This window comes from Dasypus novemcinctus, chromosome X, assembly GCF_030445035.2.
Source record: "Dasypus novemcinctus isolate mDasNov1 chromosome X, mDasNov1.1.hap2, whole genome shotgun sequence".
Lineage (NCBI taxonomy): Eukaryota > Metazoa > Chordata > Mammalia > Cingulata > Dasypodidae > Dasypus > Dasypus novemcinctus.
Window position 1 is genome coordinate 580,076 of NC_080704.1, and position 20,452 is coordinate 600,527.

Consider the following 20,452-nt stretch of genomic DNA (forward strand, 5'->3'; position numbering starts at 1 on the left):
GCGATCTGACGCGTGCCCCAAGGAAGGATGTCTACAAACCGATTCTCCTTGCGCCCCCGCGGCTGTTCCAGACAGGCCAGGGCGCGAGCTGCTTCCGCGGCCTACGCGGCGTGGGCCCCTCCGAGGTCTGCGAGCCGCGTTCCACCGCCCCCGCCGCAGCTCCGGCGGTCACCGAGAAGGCGCAAAGCAGCGTTTCCAATCGCTTCCAGGGCCCTCAATTAGTCTCCAGGCCACCCCCGCGGCGTCAGCGCCCCACACTCGCTCCGTGCCCCTCTGGCTAGTCCAGCCGGCGACCCAGCCGCATCGCCAACTTGGGAGCGATTATCTCCTTCGATGGCGCGTCACCTCGGTCCGCTTCCTCTCGGTCCCGCCGCCCTCCTGCGCGCGGACATTTTCTGAAAAGCGGGGCCGTGCTCTCCTCGCCACGCCGGCTGCCGAGGACCTCCTTACAATCGATAAACTCCTCCTCGAGTTTCGTTTCTGCCACCCATTGACAGAATTGCAGATACCTGTTTGGGGCGCTGGCGCCTGCGCCCGCGCGCGCGCGCGCGCTCGCCCTCTCCCTCTCTCTTCAAAAATTTGATCTTCTCCTCTCCGTACCGAGGTACTCAGATGCCAAACAGTGATGAAATGAAAAGGAAGCCAATTGCTGGGCTGGAGGTGGGGAAGAGATAGCGCCCTGGCGTGCGCCCGCCGCGGAGCCGGCAGCCGTAATTGCTGCAGACAGGGAGAGCTGGGGGGCTGGGCTGAGTGAGGCCGGTATAAATAGTGTGATCTCAAATGGAAAGGCACAAATAACAGCAGGCGGACCTACCCCAGACGGACAGTCCTCTCCGCGCCGGGGAGGCGTGCGCAGCGCAGCCCGGCTCCCAGTCGGCCCCGCCGAGCCCCGCGGATCCCCCCCGCAGCCCCGGGAAGCCATGGAAGAGCTCACGGCCTTTGTATCCAAATCTTTTGACCAGAAGAGCAAGGAGAGCAGTGGCGGCGGCGGCGGCGGCGGCGGCAAAAAGGACTCCATCACGTACCGGGAAGTTTTGGAGAGTGGCCTGGCGCGCTCCCGCGAGCTGGGCAGCTCGGAATCCAGCCTCCCGGACATCACCGAAGGCGGCGGCCACTGTCCCGTCCATCTGTTCAAGGACCACGTGGAAAGTAGCAAGGACAAGCTCAAGGAGTTCGGCCCGGGTGGCGCTGGGGAAGGTAAGCGAGCCGCGCGCCGGCCCCGGGGCCCCTCGCGTTCCGGGCGCCTCCCCCAGCTCCGCGCGCTGGGAGGCCCTGGCGCCGCCGCTCGCTCTCCTTTCGACCCCGTACTCTATTCATTTCCCGCTGCGGCTCGGTGGGGAAAGGTCCCGACCGTCGATCGCGACTCTCGTAGAAAGAGGCCAAACGGACGGAGGAGCCTGCAGGAGGAGTGCGGAGGCGGGGGCGGACGCCGGCGGGAAAGGGCGCGGGCGGCTGGAGCTGGGGCCGCGCGCGGCCCGCGGGCTCCCTTCCCCCGGGCGTGAGCGCTGCAACGGGAACTTCCCCGGCCTCGAGTTGACCGGGTGCAGGTGCCTTAAACCCGAGGAATACCGCAGGGCAGCTTCGCTATCTGTCCTCTCTTTTTCTATTTCCCTCATCGTGCAGAGAGGAGACATCCACCCACTCTCTCTGAGCGCCCATGGCTTGCCGGCTTCCCCGAGCTAGAAATAGGCAGATTTGGGCACGCGCTGGCCAGGGATTCCCGGAGGAACTCTCGCAGGCACGTCTTACGCCCCTGAACCTCCCGGCACTATTTCCTCTTATGGAAAACTTTCCCCTGGAATCTCAAGGGTGTCGCGGGTCTGTAAATTAAAACCACCCTGGTGTCCGCAGGTGGCCTGGCCGCAGCGCTTGCGGCAGAGGGATCTGGACACGGGCTGATGGGCCCGGAGGACCTGCTGGACACTGGGCCCCCGTCGCCCCCAAATAGGTTTTCAGAGCGCAGCCAATCCCGTCAGGGATAATCGCGCCCTGGGTGCGTGCAGCCAGGGCCCCCCGCGGTGTCACTGTGTCCCAAGGCTTGGTGACCGATGGCCCAGTTTGTTCCAGCAGGAAAAGGGCGCTGAGCCGAGCCTCGCGGCCCCAACCTCTAGATTTTTGTATAAACCCATGGACTGGCTCTGATAAATCAGCAGAACACAATTGGCTAGATTTCTGAAAGACACAGTTGGGAAAACGCCATTAATCTCTATTTTTCCTTGCAAAGAGAAAATCCAGAGGCTCATCGTTATTTCTCTTCCCCGGTTTGCCAGAGTTGAGGGGTCAGGGAGACCCCCCCCCCCCCAGGGTGGGCTCTTTACCAGGAAAAGCACAGCTTTTCTGTTTATCTGCACCCTAACCCTTTGGGTCTGGAGAGGCAGAATTCAGCCAGGGCAGTGGGCGAGACATCTTTTGAGGACCTTAAGCAGAAAGTGGGTGGTCAAAATAAGCCCCTTACTGCGGAGAGTTGAGGCAATTGTGCCTTACCTGGGGTTGGCTCAGTGCACCTGGTTGGGTAATTTGTACAAAGAGCATTTTCTTTAATGGAGAGCAGGTGGTCTGTCGGCCGGCCTCTGCCAATGGCCTGCACTGATTTCATATGTGTACAGCACCCAGCAGCTGACGGCCCATGACCACTGCCCCCTTGCCCTTCTGAGAAGTGGAGCCCCCTCCTCTCATCTGCCTCCTCACGCCCTGGACAACCGAGGCCGTGGGGTCTAGGAAAAGGGCCCTTGGGAGGAAAGAAAAGGGGACGTAAAGGAGAAACGGATGAAGGAGGAGAAACCAGCTGCAGGAACTATGGCTTCCTCCGACGCCAGAGGTGGGAGACCCTGCGAAGGTAGAGAGCCAGCGTGCCCTTTGCAGGATGGAAGTCAAATGCGATGGGGGCTTCCCGGAGAAACCCAGTCGTCTGGACCCCTGGGCAGCTGTCCTCGTGGATACCCGGTACCCGGAGTCCATGAATTTTGCAAAGTCCTAATTGTAAGGACTTTGAAAATCCTTTCCTCAGCGGGGCTCAGATTTAGAGAAAGGAAGGAGGGGGAGAGTTCGGGCTGCCACTAGGGAAGGATTTACGTGGGGGAGAGCCATAGACGCTTTGGGTCCCACCCCACTTCGGGGCACCATTTTGAGTCCGTTTTCAGAGCTAAGGGGAACGCCAGGCCCAATAGAGCTTCTTTGGAGTGCAGATTCCTGGGGAGCAGAGAAGATCCCACCAAGAGGGCCCACCTGGCATCCCCTGGGGGCTGGAAAGGGAGGGTACCTCTCACTTTGAACCCGAGCGTGGCAGAGTCCGCATTTCCTTCACCTGGATTCTGAGAGACTAACTCGTGTTGTCTGATGCCCAGCCCCCCTCCCGGCAAATACACGGGAGCTCATAATATTTGGACACAAGGCCGTGCCATTCTTGGCGCTTTGGGAGGCTGTATCCCACTGCCTGTGGACAAGCGAGAAAGAGGTCCGCCGAGGTGCCCACTGCGTAAAGTCACTGCGCTGCTTTCCGGGCCAGAAAGAGAACAAGGTGGGGTCCGCGCGTCCAGCTGCTGGGCAGCCGGAAGGCTCGGACGCGGCCTGCCCCGCTCCCCCGCGGCGGGCGCCAGCAGCCCTCTCGCAGCTGCGACCCCCGGCCTGGCCCGCGCGCATCTCACCCAGCTCGTGCGCCCCTCCCGTGTTCCGCCAGGCAGCCGGCACTCGGGCACTTCTTCCTAAGCCGTTTTCTGACTTAAAAATAATATTTAACACCCTCCCCCTCCTCCAAATAAAAAAAGTGAGGTTGTGTCAACAGGCATGAAGTGGATAATTGAGGAAACTATTTGGAGATTAGGCCAAGAATCACTGCGCCCGGCGGTGCCCGGGTTGTTACAAAAAAAAAGAGCGAGGCTCCCCCTCGGGTGTGTTTTATCGACTTCACGCCCTGCTTGCGTCAAGGCGTATTCGTTTCCAAGGCCCCTTCCACCCCGCGTATGCACTTCGTTTTTCCCCACACCGCGCCAGCAAGCCACCTGGGGGTGACCCCGCTGGGAACGGTCTCTCGGGGAGGCGGGAGTCCGCGCAGGCCCGAGTCAGGGAGCCCCGCCGGCGCGCGGCCCGCGGGCTCATCCGCGTGCCCTCGACTCACCCCCGCAGGGATCTACGAGTGCAAGGAGAAGCGCGAGGACGTGAAATCCGAAGACGAAGATGGACAGACGAAGCTGAAGCAGCGGCGAAGCCGCACTAACTTCACGCTGGAGCAGCTCAACGAGCTGGAGCGGCTCTTCGACGAGACCCACTACCCCGATGCCTTCATGCGCGAGGAGCTGAGTCAGCGCCTGGGCCTCTCCGAGGCCCGCGTGCAGGTAGGACCGCGGGTCCGGCCGCCGTGCCGGCCCGACACTCGCGACCGGGGCCCGGGCCACCGTCCCCTCCCGGGCAGGCGCTGCGACCTTTCGGAGCGCGCGGCCTTTCCGCGACGCCGTGAGGGCTTCGCGGGTCGGTTAACCGGTGCGCCAGGGCACGTCTCCCGCGCTTCAGGCCTCGGTTGTCAGGAATTTGGAGATCTTTTTCTTTTCTTCTTCCACGCAAGACTTCCTTCTCCGCCTCTCCTTCCCGCCCCGACTCCGTCCTCCCCTCCTTTCCAACCCCCCTGGCCACTCCAGGGAGCCGAGAGGCGACCAGAGGGGTGAACGCGGCTCGGTTGCGCGCTGGGCCGGATTAGCTCCCGCACGCCGGGCGCGGGGGCGCAGGGGCTGCTCCGTCTGACTCCGCGAGGAGCGCATGAATTCGTGGGGCCCATCTGGCGTGTAACCGCGGGGCGGGGTGTGCGCAAAGGCGAGGCTTTCTCCGGCATTGTAAACATGAAATGAAATGTATTAATTTATTTATGGAGGGACCAGAGGTTCGCTCCGAGGCGCCTCCTCCGGGGTTTGCAGCCCTCACCTCTGGGAGGTCGAGGCTCGGAGCTCAGCTCTGCCTCCTCTCTCCCCGCTCGGGCGTCTGAGAAGGACCAGAAGGGCTGCGGAGAGAAGAAAAGGGGGTGGGGGCGGGAGCAGGATCCCCGCACTCCTGGGACTGGCTCTGAATAAGAGAAATTAGCATTACCAACCCGGAAAGGGCAAAGGCACGTTGAAAGAGAGGATTTCGTGTTGGGTATTGGGCCAACACGTTCAAATTTTATTTGTGAAACGAACGTGCAAACTGTTCCGTAGACAGCATTTTACAAGCTGTTGAATTAAAAAAAAAATACATATATATATGTATTTGTTGTGTATTGCACCGCCGTCTTGTCTTTCCATGCCACCGCGGTAAAAGACTTTCTTAAGATGAAATAACAACTCCCCAGGGGACTGCCAGCGTTTCTCTGGTTTTCCCTGCGTAGAACCAGCGGGTAGGGTCTTTCCCGCAGACCCTCCGCCAGCGAAGGTCCGTTTGAGCATCTGTGGCCGCAGCGAGGGGAGGAGGCTGGGCCAGGAGCGGCTTTCCCGCTGGCCGCCCTTCCCGGGAAGACAGATTGGACTGCACCATCTAAATTAATGAAAAGATTAAACTTTGGCTGAAGGGGACATCAACTTTTATGTCATCTCGCAGTGTCTTAATGCCTCGGATATGTAATATCTCCCAGGCCTTGATGTACTGTTTCTATAAAAATAAATTACTTGTAATTTAATTCTGCACTATTTCTTTCAGTAGTCTATTACTGGATAGCACCTTAGTAGGAGGCTCGCAGTGGCAGAAAATTGCTTCTTGGGTGCCTGCACGTCTCGAAAAGGCCCGAAAATAAAAAATTTTAAAAAATAAAAAAAAGAAAGGAGGGGGAGGGAAAAAAGTGAGTGGCTATCGATCCAGAGGTGAATTAAAATTTAACGACTGTAAATCATAATAAAAATAAACATGGGAGTATAAAAGAAATAATTTTCTCTTGGCCACAGGGAAAAAAAATCACGTAATAAAGAGGAGACGGCAGAAAGTGCTCATAAAAATCAATTAGTTAAAATCCTTTCGTGGTGTAGAAATGGGGGGTGCTGGGAAGACAGACAAGGAAGAGGGCTGGAAAGGAACTATATTTTAATCCTTTCTGAATTGTTTGGAAAGCCTTTTCGATACAGCCTGTCCCTTGCTGTTAAAGGATATAGTTTCAATTTAGAGTGGAAATTTGCTGTAAATAAATTGAGAAGCCTATGGAAACCCGTCCTTATTAACCTTTTATTTTTGTGTTGTACTAGAAGCTCATATCACCCAGCTGTCAGGGTTATAATTGAAAGTTATGAGACCAGGGCGAGGAGCAGGCAGTAATTTAATTACAACAAATATCTTTGGGTTTACGGCGCAGAGCTAAATTAAATGTCATTATTCACTGTCTGTAATGGAAATCAAAAGGAAATCAGATTAGAGCATTTGTGAAAGAAATCACTGAGTGATTCTTAATGAAGAAATAACTGTCTAAACCAGTGTAGTACGCTTTACTTAGCATATTCAGGACTAATTGGAATTGATCGTGACTCACCCCAAGACTGATTTATTATCGCTTAACGCAGCGGCTAATTCATCATTTTTATTCTTCATAATCTCTTTTTTTTTTTTCCCCCGTTGAAGGGAAAGTGAGCTCCGCTTTCCAGGTTTAAATAGGATCCTGGTTTTGAAATATGCCCTTCCAGGGGCAGAATTTGCGCTTTGGACTCACTTCTCCCGGGGCCTGATACTGGACCCCAGCGCCCGGCGCCTGGACAGGTTGGAACGGGCGCCGGCGCCACACGGGGAATATACGCTTAGAGTTTGGAAACGGAGTATGATTTGTGAATTTCAGCTCAGGGAGAGAAAAACATAATTTTGGAGGTACTGTTCAGGGAAACACGATCAAAGTTTTCCAGGCACCCTGGAGCCTGGTGGGATGAGCTTTCGAACGTTCTGGAAAGTCGTTTCACCCGCGGTGAATATTGCGTGGAGAAAGCTAGCGGCCTGACACCAACGCGGATAGAAACGGTTCGCGTTTGGTTTCTTAGCCTCCCGGGCGATGCCAGTCTCCCGCGGTTTGCTGAGTTTCACCTCCGGAGTGGGATTTGGGGGCTTGGCCTCGGCGGGGCGCACGGAGTGGGGCGCACACGATGGAGGTTTCCTGTGCCAGAAAAAAAAGCAGAGTCAGCGGGGTGGCTCAGGGCCCGGGGCGCTTTCCTTTGTGTCCATCTTTCCAGTGTCAATGACCAGTTACCCCCCTCTCCGCACCCACACTTCCCATTACCAATTAAGGTAAATCTGATGGAAAATGCTGGTTAAGGAAAACCTAATGGGCATAGCTGGGAGGCGCTGAGCTGGCGGGGGGGGGGGGGGGGGGGGGGGTGCTTCAGAGTTGTCAGCGACGTTATAGGGCCAGTGTGTCTGCAGGAGGAGGGGGTACGGGTGTCGGGAGTCAGGAGTGGGGGTGCGGGGGTCCACAGCAGGGGCGCGCCTGAGTCAGGACCATGAATCTACAAGGACTGGCTGAGGGTCTCAGCACCCCCTCTTGCCCACAGCCTCTGGAGGCGACGCCCCGAGAACCCGATGTCCTCAGGCCGGGCCCCCGCGGCGCCAAGTCTGCTTTCTTGGGGCGCCCGCTCTTTATCCCATCGCGGATGCGCATTGCTCTTACAGGGGTATCGGAGCCCCCCCCCCCCCCCCCCGGGACTTCCTCGCAGAGCAAGAAAGTTTCTGGACCAGGCCCAGGAGGCAGCGCTCTCCGAGTTGGGTGGGGGCGGGGGCGCAGGCGGATTCGGAGCTGTTTACCCACCTCGGCGCTCCGCTCTCTAGTGGCTAAAGTCCAAAGGGGAAAGTCAGGATCCCCCCCCCCCCTTCCCCGGGGGTGGTCAGCGATGGGAGTGGTGGGATGGCCACCCAGAATGCCGGGAACCCCTATGTTGTCATTCTCACACCCACTTCTTCACTTTAATATAGGTGTCCGAGGCTCCCAACTCACTAGGGGGTAGAGGGGGTGGCGGCCAGAGACACGAAGTGAGTTTGACAATTGCCAGCCCTGTGAGGTGCGGGGCTGCGGGGCCAGGGTCCCTCCCCCGCCCCGCAGCTCTCCAGGCACCCGCCTTGGCGCGCCAGGGGAAGCGCTCGCTGCGGAGGCCCCGCCAGGCTCACGCGGCTGCGCGCCTGTCTGCTCCATTCCCAGGTGTGGTTTCAGAATCGGAGAGCCAAGTGCCGCAAACAGGAGAACCAGATGCACAAAGGTGAGGGGCTTGGGGGGGGGGCGGGGAGGGCGGCGGCGGCGGTGCTGGGGGGAGGAGGATGGCGGCGGTGCTGGGAGGAGGAGGGCGGCGGCGGTGCTGGGGGGAGGAGGGCGGCGGTGGCGGTGCTGGGAGGAGGAGGAGGATGGGGGCGACGCTCACACCTTGTTCTTGCCCTGCAGGCGTCATTTTGGGCACCGCCAGTCACTTGGATGCCTGCAGGGTGGCTCCGTACGTGAACATGGGTGCGCTCAGGATGCCTTTCCAACAGGTAGCTCGTTTTCCTTCCTTCGGAACGGCCCGGCCCCTCCCGCCCTGGCCGGCTTCTCGGCTCGCCCTCGGAAGAAAGCGGGCCGCTTTTACAAGGCGCATTTATGGGCGCGTTGGCACGTATTAAAATCACGCTGTAAAACTCCAAAAGTCAACCTCTGGGAGGGTGGAAACGCAAATCCAAACAAAACCTTACAAAAATTGGAGGGGGAAAAAAAATTCCACCCACCCACGAGCCACCCACCCCGCCACCACCTGGAGCCTGGAAGGGCCCCGCGCTTGGGTGGGAGGGCCAGGGCGGGCGCTGTTCCTAGGCCTGGCTGGGGAGACCGGCAGGCTCACCTCACAGGGCCCCCTGCCTGGACGCGAGAAGACAAGGGGAGCTCGAGCGGCAGCACTCTGTGGGCCCCGGGCGCGGTTGGGGCGCCCACGTTGGGCGCTGGGGAGGGCTGCGGGGCTGGCACGCAGCGCCCACGTGCGCCCAGAGTCTCCCCGAGTCTAGTCCTGAGCCGGAGTGGGTGCACGTTTGGGCCCCAACTTGGAGGTGGGAGTACATACCCTGTCGCAGCCCGGCGGCCTGGGCACGCAGCTATTTTGCAAGTAGGGCTCTGTTTAGGCTTATATTTGGAACCGAAATCGCGTGTGTTTGCTCAGGGGCTGGTCAGGCCTTGGCGGGTTGGCGAGGAGTGGGAGGGCGTAAATAGACACCCGGGAAACAGAAGCGTGAGTCGCGTCTGTTTGGACTCGCGGTGCGCGCGGGAAGGACGCGTCCAGGGCGCGGGTGCTGGACGAGGGGCCGCGCCTCCCCCAACCTTCCCCAGCCCACCCCACCCAAGGTCCGTCTTCAGACTCAGGGGGCACCGAGCCCGCCCCTCGCAGTACCCTTCCCCGGGGCGCAGAGGCGCGTGGCAGGGACAGCTTGTGTGCGCTGCCGCGACGTGGCGTCCGAGTTTGGAACTCAAAGGTCGGAGCGCGCAGACCTGGGTGCTGGCGTCGCCGAATCCGGGACCCGGCACCCTGGAGAGAGTGAGGCGCAGAGGCGGAGGTTCAAGTCCGCAAACGCATCTGAGCCTGGCACGACAAAGGGCCTTTCTTACGGTGGCCGCTGTTGGCGCCAGCGCGACGCCCGCGAGGATATGTGGTGCTTAAAGGGACGATTGGATGCATCCGGATTCTCCTGCCCTAGCTCTGTCCAAAGCAGGCAATGACCTGTCCAACATGATGCCCAGGGACAGAGTTTTCTCCTCCCAGTGTGTGTGTGGGGGGGGGGAAAGGGGGGGACTGCGCGAGTGGTGAGGGTTGAGCAACGGCCTCACAGAGTCCGGCGGGAAAGGGCGCAGCGATTTCCCTGCTTAACCGCTCGGGTCTGCCCCCGCAGGTCCAGGCGCAGCTGCAGCTGGAAGGAGTGGCGCACGCGCACCCGCACCTGCACCCTCACCTGGCGGCGCACGCCCCCTACCTGATGTTCCCGCCGCCCCCCTTCGGGCTCCCCATCGCCTCGTTGGCCGAGTCCGCCTCGGCCGCCGCGGTGGTGGCCGCCGCCGCCAAAAGCAACAGCAAAAACTCCAGCATCGCGGATCTCCGGCTCAAGGCGCGCAAGCACGCCGAGGCCCTGGGGCTCTGACCCGCCCCGGCGCCCCTCGCCCACGCTCCGTTCTGCGCACGACCCCCGCCCTCCCCGAGTCCCCGATGGCCGGACAGACGCCCCGGAGCGAAGGCGCTGGGCCTGGGCGCAGCGGCCTCCCCAACCCCAGACGCCCCAGATGCGCACGCTGCAGGCTCGGGGAAGGGTCGTTCCAGGAGCCGGCCAGACCCTGCCAGGGACCGTGGGGCAACAGGCGACGCGCCCCCGAGCCAGCCCCGACGACGTTCGCTCCTGTGCGCGTGAGACTCGGATTCCGGCCACAGGGACCCTCGCGGCGCCGCGCCACCTTCTGTTGTTTCGGTCAGCGCGCGGCTGACCACAGGCGCATCTGGAAGTTGACAGAGGGAATTAGACGCTCCAAGAGAGGGCAGCACCTCTTTCCCCTCCGCAGATCTGCAACCCAGGTGTGCATTTCAAGGGAGAATTCAAAGGGGCCCGGGGCCGGGCCCCTGCGCGCCGCGTCTCCAAATCAGCAATAATGAAACGCGTCTCGCCGCTGCCGGTGTCCAGGCCGAGAAGAGGGGTGGGGGAGGGAGAGAAGACGCATCTCGGAATTGGGACCTTTCTGGAGACTTGACTTACGGGCCCACGGTTGGCCCCACAGCACCGGGAGCGAGTGGAGACTCGTTGTGCCACCGCACAGGCGACTTGATAACTTTCCCAATCTCTGATTCCCCATCTGACATTTTTGCTGTTTTCCAGAATTCAGACACAAATGACTTGCATAAAAAAAAAAAGGTGGAAGCACGGTGTTAAGGTATCATACTGATGCAGCGTTAACTTTAGTGAAATGCAATTAAGAGCAGTTCAAGTGCAATACTGTAAATATTAGAGATTTAAAAGAAAAAAAAATTAGCCGTACACTCTTGATCGTGGGCGCCGGGACGGGTTGGGAGGGTCGCCTGGTCCTTTGCTGTCACTTTGGCGGCGTGGGGAGCGTGCTCTGGAATTGGTTAAAGTGAGATCTGTCGCGTGTGCTAAAGCGGAGAAGTGGGTGCCAGGATTTAGAGCGAGCTTCAGATGCGCGAGAGAGCAGCCCCGGAGGGCACCTTCCTGCAGCCACTGCTACGAAGATTCTGTTTGGTAGCAGTCGGCAGGTCTTTCTTTCTTTCCTTTTTTGCCTTTTGCTTTCCCCTAATTGTGTAAGCGCCAAATAGCAATTTGTCTCAGCAGCCGGAACGAAAAGGAGGAAGTTGCTGGCAATGAGGAAACCAAAGCCTTCAGGGTCCCAAAGTTTGCACCCGAGTTTTGCCGTTGGCCGCGTGGGGCGAGTGGGAGAGCCGTGCTGGACTTGTGCCTATCGAGGATACTTGTGTTTTTGCCTTAGCCACAGGCTTGTCAGTGGGGCTTCCTGGGTACCCGCCTACCGAGGTTCCAGTGTTAACTCTCTTTACAGAAGGGGGCTTGATCTTTCCAAATTTGGCATCTGCAATTTTCTTTCCTCATCTGACGTATTTCTCCAAGCGGGTTTCCGTTAACTAGCGTGGAACGCCTTCTACCTTTTCACTGAGCTGACTTGCAGATAAATCTGGACATTTCTAATTTGTATCATCTGATCCCCGTTATAAAAATCGAAGGCACCCCCTTCCATATTTTTGGCTTGAAATTTTAGTAAAGACTCAGAAGGCAGAGGCAGAGAGAGAGGCGAATAAAACAAGTCAGTCTTTTTAAATTACTTGCAACTTTTTTTCCAGCCATGATTATAAATGGCGATATAGAGTTTACCTCCTCCTCGTAATTTTTCTTTGAAACAGATGTGAATGAGAAAGAAGGCTCTATACATAATCTGGAACTTTCCTTCCAATGCAGGAAAAAAAAATCCATTTTGAAACATTTAGAACTAGCTGCCTTCATGGCAATGTTTAATACTTGGTAAAAGTTGGACGTAAAACGTGGACATGCCGATTTCTCCAAACAGGCTTCAAATTTATATCGAAACATTGCTGTCTATCAGCATCCGCTTCCAAATGGAAGACTCACTGCATGTGAGCAGGAAGCCATGATTTCCGGGCCTGAATTTGCAAAGTGGAGTTGCCTGCTGCCGAAGGCAGGGTGGGGGTCTCAGGTCCCTCTGGAAGGCGCTTCCTCAAGCTTCCCATTAGTTTTAGTCAGCACAGAACTTTAGCCAGATGGAGCCCTCCAAAAATGAAAGTTCCCCAAACAGAACAAAACAGCCACTCCAGAGAATTAGTGGCTGCTGGGGTGTTGGGAGAGCCTCGATTTTGTTTCTCCTCAAGGCAAGGTGACATCTCATCCTATCCAGGATGAGTGAGTAGGTGTTTAAGTGGGGGGGTGCTAGCTTCTCACCTCTTCTTGCTCCCAGGAAGTACAGGATGGGCGCAAGTGGGAATTCCCCCTGGAGTTGCGTTCAGTTATTCTCGTCATTGCCAGCTCTTTTCTTCATTTCCTTTCATTGCAGGGGGCGAGGAAGGCCAGGGGATGTGGAACGAACTTTGGATGTGAAGTGTGAGGGTCTTTCGGCTTGGCCGGCACGTTTGCTGTGGGCAGGGTACGCTTTTCCGTAGGCCGTACGAAATTGCATTTGTAGGGCAGACAGAAGTCACCGTTGTGGATACTTCTGCTCCCAACAAGACCCTTTCCAAAATAACTCATGTTTCTCGCAAATAGCTCTTCGGGGAGCCTCCTGGCAATGTGAAAAATGTCACCCAGAAAGCCAAGTGGGGAGGATTTAATTTTAATGCCGTCGGATACAGAGTATCTGGTTGTAAAACGGACACAGGGACTTGACGTCTCTATTGAAACAAATTGCTGGCTGTACCTTGCTGGGGATTTGTGTGCTTTATCCACGGCGGCGGTGCTACTGACAGATGCCAAGGTGGCTTGACCCGTTGAACATGTTTTATTTTTCTGAAAAGTTGGCCAAAGAGTACATTTAAGATGGGCAGCAACCGACTTAGCAAAACTTCTGATCTTACTGAGCTTAGTTGTTTCCCTTAAGCCGCTCTAACTTCTCTCACTTGACTAGGAAACGCAACATTTAGTCACATTTGGTGAAGGTGACCTTGATGGGGTCACACTTCTTGTCCTCTGACTCATGCATGCTTGAAAAGGCCTGCCCCCCCCCCAACATTTGCTAAGGGTTATACACACGCAGCTGCTTGAGGGAATCAAAAGGTGCTTCTCTCGTGAGTTTCCAAACAGCCCCAAACCGCGGCATTCGTCAACCTGGCCCCCGACAGGAAGGGCAGATTTATCCCCGTGTCAGGTCGATGAACACAGAGCAAACCCAGGGCGTGTGTTTCAAAGGTCCAAAGTCGGTCGTTTAGGTGGCTGCACGGTGGCATCCTCAAATTCCAGTCCCTTGGAGTGTAGGACAGCTTTCCTGTCCCCCCAGGCGGGGGCGGGATCCTGGGTCCCCCATTCCTTGGGAGCCTGGTTTCCAGCCGTGGGGCACGGGCACGTAAGCCCACTGCCACGTGAGTGTCGTGGCCTGGCCGGAGGCTGGAAACGCCTGGGAGTTTTAGCAGAAGCCGCTGGCATCTGAGCTCATGGTCAACCCCTGGTGAGGACAGAAGGAAGAGCCAGACCTTGCTTTGCTCCCCCCAAAGGAGAAAGCCCCCAGACCCCTTTTCCTTGGAATGTCCACTGGGGCGGGCAGGACTTCCAGGCTAACAACAACAAACCGTTTTGAGGCACTTTGCTAAGATTTCTTCTTTTCTCAGCTTTGTGTGTATGTGTGTGTGTGGGGGGGTGGGGCGTCTTACGGTTGACACATTTGTCATTTTAAAAACTGGTGCCTAATTTATTAAAAAAATTAGCTTAGGGATATGCTGATTTTTCAATACACATGAAAACTTGATGCAATTTATAAATGTTTTATTGAAATTTGATATTTAATGAGAAATCAGTGGAGGAATGTAGAAGATATCAAGTTTCAAAGCTATTAACGTGCTATTTATTGAAAGGTGATAGTTTTGGGAATCCAGGCCCCCTTGTGTGTGGCAGTTTCATCAGAGAGCTGCAAGACTCTCTGAGTCTCCGTGTTTGAAGTACGTGGATGTGGGTGTGTTATTTATTTTTTTTGGTTGAAAGTTCATAAATATGTGCTATTTTAATTATGTTGAGTGTAAATTTGACATTGCCTTGCATTTATTTTTATATTTTTTAAACCTGTTGCTCCCCCCCCCTCACTCCAATTTATGAGCAGCCAGATGAGTTTCAACATCACGGCACTGTTTGGCGAATGCGTACAAGGTGTGTCTGAGCCCACAGGCATTTTCAGGGATTGCTGAAATGAAAAGAAATAACACAACCTTCCCCCAAACCAGCGGACTCCGATCCCTCTTCTATTGTGGGGGAAAACATTCTCGAGGTTTTTTTTTTGGCCACGCTCGCATGTTCTGAACACAAACCCACCCCAACACATTTACTTCTAGTTACAGAGTGTATTTTGTCAAATCATATGGTATGAATGTACATCTTGTAAAAGTGAGATATAAATAAACTTATAAATATTTGTATTCGAGTGTTAAAAAAAATCCTCACCTCTCCGCGGAGGAGGCGGCGGGGGCTGCGGCTGCAGCTGTTTTACCGACACACAAGTGTCTGCACGCATTTTTGGGTGGAAGCGGGCACTTTTTGGGTTTTCAGAGGCCCCCCCCCTTTTACTTGTACCCCTATTCCAACCCCTTTCTTGGGCATACGTTTCGGCTTTCCAGCCTTCGAGGTGGACGGCCTCCCGGGACGTGGCGAAAAGAAGAGAAAAATCCCCGACTCGGATCCTGTCCATGTTTTGGGGTCACAATCGGGGCCTTTGTGAGAAGCCGCGCACTCTGATTTTGAACTTTCAGTTTGAAATTTTCGTTTCGTTCCATTTTCCTAGAGCTTACAGATTGTCCACCACGGCTTTGCCGTGATGGTCGAGTCCCTCTGAAAAAAATTAGAATAAATGAAAAATAAACCGACTTTTAAAAATGACAGTTTTTTTTGGGGGGGGGCACATGCTTTTATCTTCTCACATAAAGGAAAGCTAATGATGGAATTGGGCTCCCCTTACCTGCTTCCCAGCTTCAATAAAAATCACATGCGGGAAAAACAGTGAAGGGGTTGGAAAGGAACCCACGCGTGAGATGCTCTCCCTAGCTGGGAGGTGGGCTCTTCTGCCGTCAACCAGTCTGAGTTTTCCCTCCTGGTTCAGTGTCAGGGCCTGCCAGAGAAAGAGATTTTCAGGGCTTGAGTCCTTGCTTCTGAGATGACCTTGAGATTTCTTTTTCATTCTGGACCTGCCTTCCACAAAACTGACCCCTGTCCGTGAGTGCGCTGGACTCACTGGATGGAAGAAATTGGTGGCTGGCAGCTGTTAAGATCACGGGACCAGGGCAGGGGGTCTTGAGGAAAAAGTTTCTCCTCTGGGGTCTAAGTTAACTGCAGGCAACCTCCGGCTTGTCGGTCCTCCGTCCCGAGAAAGCGCCGTCTTTTTGGGACAAGTGAAAGCAGCTCTGGAATGTGTGGACTTGCTTTCAGATCCTTTGGCTTCCTGGCCTTAGTGAGAATTTAATGAAGGAAGCTCTTTTAGAGGGCGTTCAGCAAATCTGATAATATTACGATTGTTGAAGGGATCTTTGCCTGAGAAGCGGCAAGTCACGTTTTGGTCAGGGGTTCGCAAACCATTTCAGAAAAGACAGAGTCTGGTCGGCCCTCACCCTGCAAGATGTTCTTTGCATGCTTGAACCTGAAAAATGAGTTTTCCAGCCTTGATTTTTTTTTTCTTTTACCCCCATGGGCTGTCTTGGAACAGGACAGTTAAGTCCTGTTAAAATAAGTTAAAATAAGTAAGTTATTTTAAATCATGCCTAGGTACGTGCCTTCAGAAGACTGGACGTGGGGAATGTTAGATAACCATTTCATTTCTTAGGACCAATTTCCTCAGTTAAGCATGGAAACACATTTGCTGTGCTGCCGAAAGGCAGACAGTCTTTCTCTTTCTGGATTTCAGAGGCTTCTGTTGCTGACTTCCACGTTGAATGATAGGAAACATAGGAATTTAAAGAAAAACACAGAGAAAGCAAAACACGAGCCAACTGCCCGTTTGTTATACATGGAAGGAGATGAGTGCCTGAAAGTGAAATGTCTGTCGAGCAGTTAAAGGAAACGGTCATTTTAAAGTTCACAATCAGCTCTATCCTCAAAATGTAAGAAAAGGGAACAGGGAAAATCGATGTCGGTCATCTGCGTTGAAGTTGCATCGTTGCTTCCTGCTCCCACAGACTTTTCAAAAATGACTCTCCTTAAACTTTGAGGGTTTGGGAATAAAGAAAAATACAAAGTGTCTATTACCCGTTTTTTTTTTTTTTAATTTTTTGCATTAACAGGCAGAGACTTATTTTTAGGTTGCCTGAAGGTATTAGGCTTCCCCCCCCCTGGCATATTTATGTATGTTATTTACCTAAAATCATGGGGAACTTGCTTCAAATTCTAAAAGTCACTTCATTGACTTCAAGTAGCATTTTGGGTTAAAATTCACCGTTCTTCTGGTGGAAGCCAAATGGGTTGAACAGGAGACTCAATAAACTCATGTTACAAAGTTTGTTCCTTGGCCAGCTCATCTATTCCTATTTCTTTCTTTCTGAGATTTAAAAGTCGTCATGAGCCAAAGAATTCAAAGGAGGCTCTACTGGGTGATCCATCTTAATTCTTGCTATAAAGCAAACCAAAAGAAAAAAAAAAGGGATAAGAACTAAATCTGTCCGTGTTTAAACAGACATGGTATATTTGTACTATTACAGAAAAATGCACCGCAAAATGATATAGGAACTGAAGCATAAGAGAGTAATTCAAATAGAAAGCAGTGTGCATTTATGCCTTAAAATTGACCCATTCAAAGCGCTAACAGGGCTCCTTGCTGGTTGTGCAAGCATGTTTCTGAGTCACATTTAGGAGAATAAGCCGTTGTCTCTTTGGGGTAGAGTTTTTCACGGAATTCTTTACAAGAGGGCTTCTAGAAACAGCGCACGCTATAAGAATTCGAGTCCACCATTCAGGGAGGCTGCACCTTTACAGAGACTTGCCTCGTGGTGAGAGAAGGCACACGTTTCACAAGAACAGCAGGATGACGAGGGCAGCCTGCAGCAGCCAGTTCTTTCAGGGAAGTGTATGTTTTTTTCCCCCCCTAACAGGTGATGCAAAAGGCTATGAAACGCTTTGCACTAACAACAAGTATTTATTGCTTAGGTACTATCTGAAGAATCTTTTCTGTGGTGGGGCAATCCAAGATGCACAAAACATCCTCTTTCTCTAAGGAGTTGGGGAAAATGCTTGGATGTGCAAACGGTTTAGCGAAGGTCGGAAGATGTGCATCACACGTGCGCACACACAACCTGTACAAAAACTCAACTCAGTTCAAATTAGGTGATAGGTTCAAGAAGGCGGCTGGAAGCTGGATGAGTTGAAGAGGCACCAGTAGGGGTCAGAAAGGATGACAAGGGGAGGTCCGACCTGTGGAAAAAGGGCCTGCGCCTCTGCGCCTTGAATATTGGGGTAGAGAGGTGGGTGAGAAGAAGGGGGAGGAGACTGAGGAGGGAATTTTACAGCTCCTTCTGACTCCATCCCACCCCAGTGACCGCCTGGGCGCCGCATGATTTTTAGATTCAAGGAGAACTCATTTTAATTTCCCACCCTCCCAATGTGTGACCTGATTCTTTTTCAGAGAATACAGGGTGTTTCCCTCTACCATTAGAAATACAAACCTCTTATTATTATTATTTAAAGATTTATTTTATTTATTTCTCTCCCCTTTTCCCCTGTTGTCTGCTCTCTGTGTCCATTCGCTCTGTGTTCTTCTGTGTCCGCTTGTATTCTTGTCATGCGGCACCAGGAAGCTGTGTCACTTTATTTGGTCGCGTCGTCTTGCTGCGTCAGCTCTCCGTGTATGCGGCACCGCTCCTGGGCGGGCTGCACTTTTTTCACGTGGGGCGGCTCTCCTTACGGGGCGCACTCCTTGCACGTGGGGCTCCCCTACGCGGGAGACACCCCCGCGTGGCACGGCACTCCTTGCGCGCATCAGCACTGTGCGTGGGCCAGCTCCACACGGGTCAAGGAGACCCTGGGTTTGAACCCTGGACCTCCTATATGGTAGGCGGAAGCTCTATCGGTTGAGAGAAATCCGCTTCCCCCTCTTACATGTTTTAATGTAACATTTTGTGTGATCTATGCATCTTTTAAAACAAAAGATAATAAAAAAATTGAAAAAAAGAAATAAAAAAAAATACACCCTAACACAATATTCTCTAATCAACTGTATCCATTTCCACACTTTTACAGTCAAGCTAATTAAAAAATTTATATACATTCATCAATTGATGGACACCTGAGTCTTTTCCCACTTTGGCTATTGTGAATAATGCTTCTATGAGCATAGGTGTGCAGATGTCCATTTGTGTTCACTCAGTACTTCTGGGTATATACCTAGCAACGGTATAATCAGGTCCCGTGGTAAGTCTAGATGCAACTTTCTTAGAAACTGCCTGTCTTCCACAGTGGTTGTACCCTTCTACCTTCCCACCACCAGCGAATAAACTTTCCTATCTATCCATATCCTCTCCAGGAGTTAGTTTTCTGGCTTTTTAATAGAGACCCATCTAATCAGTGTGAAATGATATCTCACTGTAGTTTTGATTTGCATTTTCCTAATCTCTAGTGATAATGAGTATTTTCTCATGTGTTGCTTCACCATTTGTATTTTTTCTTTGGACGGTTTTCTTTGTGTGTCGGAGAATATTCGATGGTGTGAGGTCCTTTCCTAGGGAATTAGAAAGTGGGTAACCTCTGAGCAATGGAGGGAAGGGAAGAATTCCACAGAAGCAGGTGGAAAATCAGTGCCTGGGGGAGCAAAACGCACTTCTTGGCTGTAACATGTCTCCTTTCGGGAGTGACCTAACCGATACGGAGGATGGACAGAAGGACTGAAGCGTGCACTGCCAGATTTTCTGCAGCTCTTGGCAGGTTTGCTGGGCTGCAAACGGGATTTCCAAGTGACGGTTGACGATGTATCTGCAGCTCTCCAAGGGCCTCCGGACGCTCGAGGCAAGCATCATTAAATAGTGAACACTGACCGAAGATGCGCGGGGACCTTTGCTTCGATTTATAAAGGCATTACTAACAAGGCCATTCTAATCCACACCTGGACGCGGCACCTGCTCACCAGGCACTGCCTTTACCTGCAAATGCTACGTTGTGGGTCCCTTCTTCCTTCCAACCTAGATATGTGAGAGTCACTGGACACTAAGCCGAGAGAAGAGGCGGCATCGCTGCCCTTGGCCAACGTGCCCGCTTTCCCCTGGACACCGCGGGAGCTTTCCAGGGCCACTGTAATGAATCGCCACAAACCGGACGTGAAACAACAGGAATGGATGCTCTCGGGGCTGCTCGCGTCAGCCCTCTCGTGAGATCCGGGGCAGATATTCAGGAGGGCTGGGGGGCGGGGAGCCGAGGCCACAGAACCCCTGAGATTTTACCTCTTGGATCTTCGAGGAGGGAGAGTGGCTGCGTGCTGTGGCTGCCTTGAAAGGGATTGAGTTGCAGGGAAATGTAAGTTGTCATTCTCTTCTCCCCATCTGACCCTCGTGAGGAGGACACTTGCCCAAGCTCTGCCCTGCTCGTTAGAAACTCTAAAAGAAATAAGACAGGCAGATTTGCTGGATGGTCTAGTCTCGGCTCATTTCTCTACAATTTTTGCTTAAAAACTGTTTCAGGAAAATGCACAGCAGAGAAGTGCTACGTTCAGAAGACATGCATTTCCATAGAGAACAATTTTCACAAAGCAAGGTTCAGCTCCTCTTGGGGGGACATGGGGGTTCTGGGACTCTCTTGCAACCATCTTATCCAAGAAGTCATTTTTCTGGATGCATAAACAGATGGTTACTTGTTTTATTTTTTTAAAAGATTAATGTTATTTCTTTACCCCCTCCCCCTCCGTTGTTTGCGCTCGCTGTCTGTTCTCTGTATCTGTTGATTGTGTTCTCCGTGTATGCTTGTCTTCTTTTAGGAGGCACTGGGAATCGAGGCTGGGAGCCCCCGTGTGTGAGGGAGGTGCCCAACTGCTCTAGCCACCTCCACTCCCTGCTTGTTGTGTCTCTTCCTTGCATCATCTTGCCGCATCATCTTGTTGCATCACGTCACCAGCCCATCACGTCAATTCAGTGTCTTGCTCATCTTCTTTAGGAGGCACTGGGAACCGAACCCTAGACCTTGAATGTGGGAGGCGGGAGCCCAACTGCTTGAGCCACTTGTGCTCTGGTTATTTGTTTTAAATAACCATTGGGGCAATGCCTGCTGTCAGCCTGGGGCCGATGCCCTGACTTTAGGTCCTTGCTTTTCAATCTTCCGGACACTCTCTGCTGACCTG

General features: G+C 53.6%; 1 protein-coding gene across 1 annotated transcript; it reads left to right on the forward strand.

The window, feature by feature from the left end:
* Window positions 1-920: 920 nt before the first annotated feature.
* Window positions 921-10,068, forward strand: SHOX (SHOX homeobox). The gene is made up of 5 exons (XM_004453379.2): window positions 921-1,197; window positions 4,123-4,331; window positions 8,120-8,177; window positions 8,357-8,445; window positions 9,823-10,068. Exons 1-5 carry the CDS (start codon window positions 921-923, stop codon window positions 10,066-10,068), a joined length of 879 nt encoding a protein of 292 aa, XP_004453436.2.
* Window positions 10,069-20,452: the final 10,384 nt, after the last annotated feature.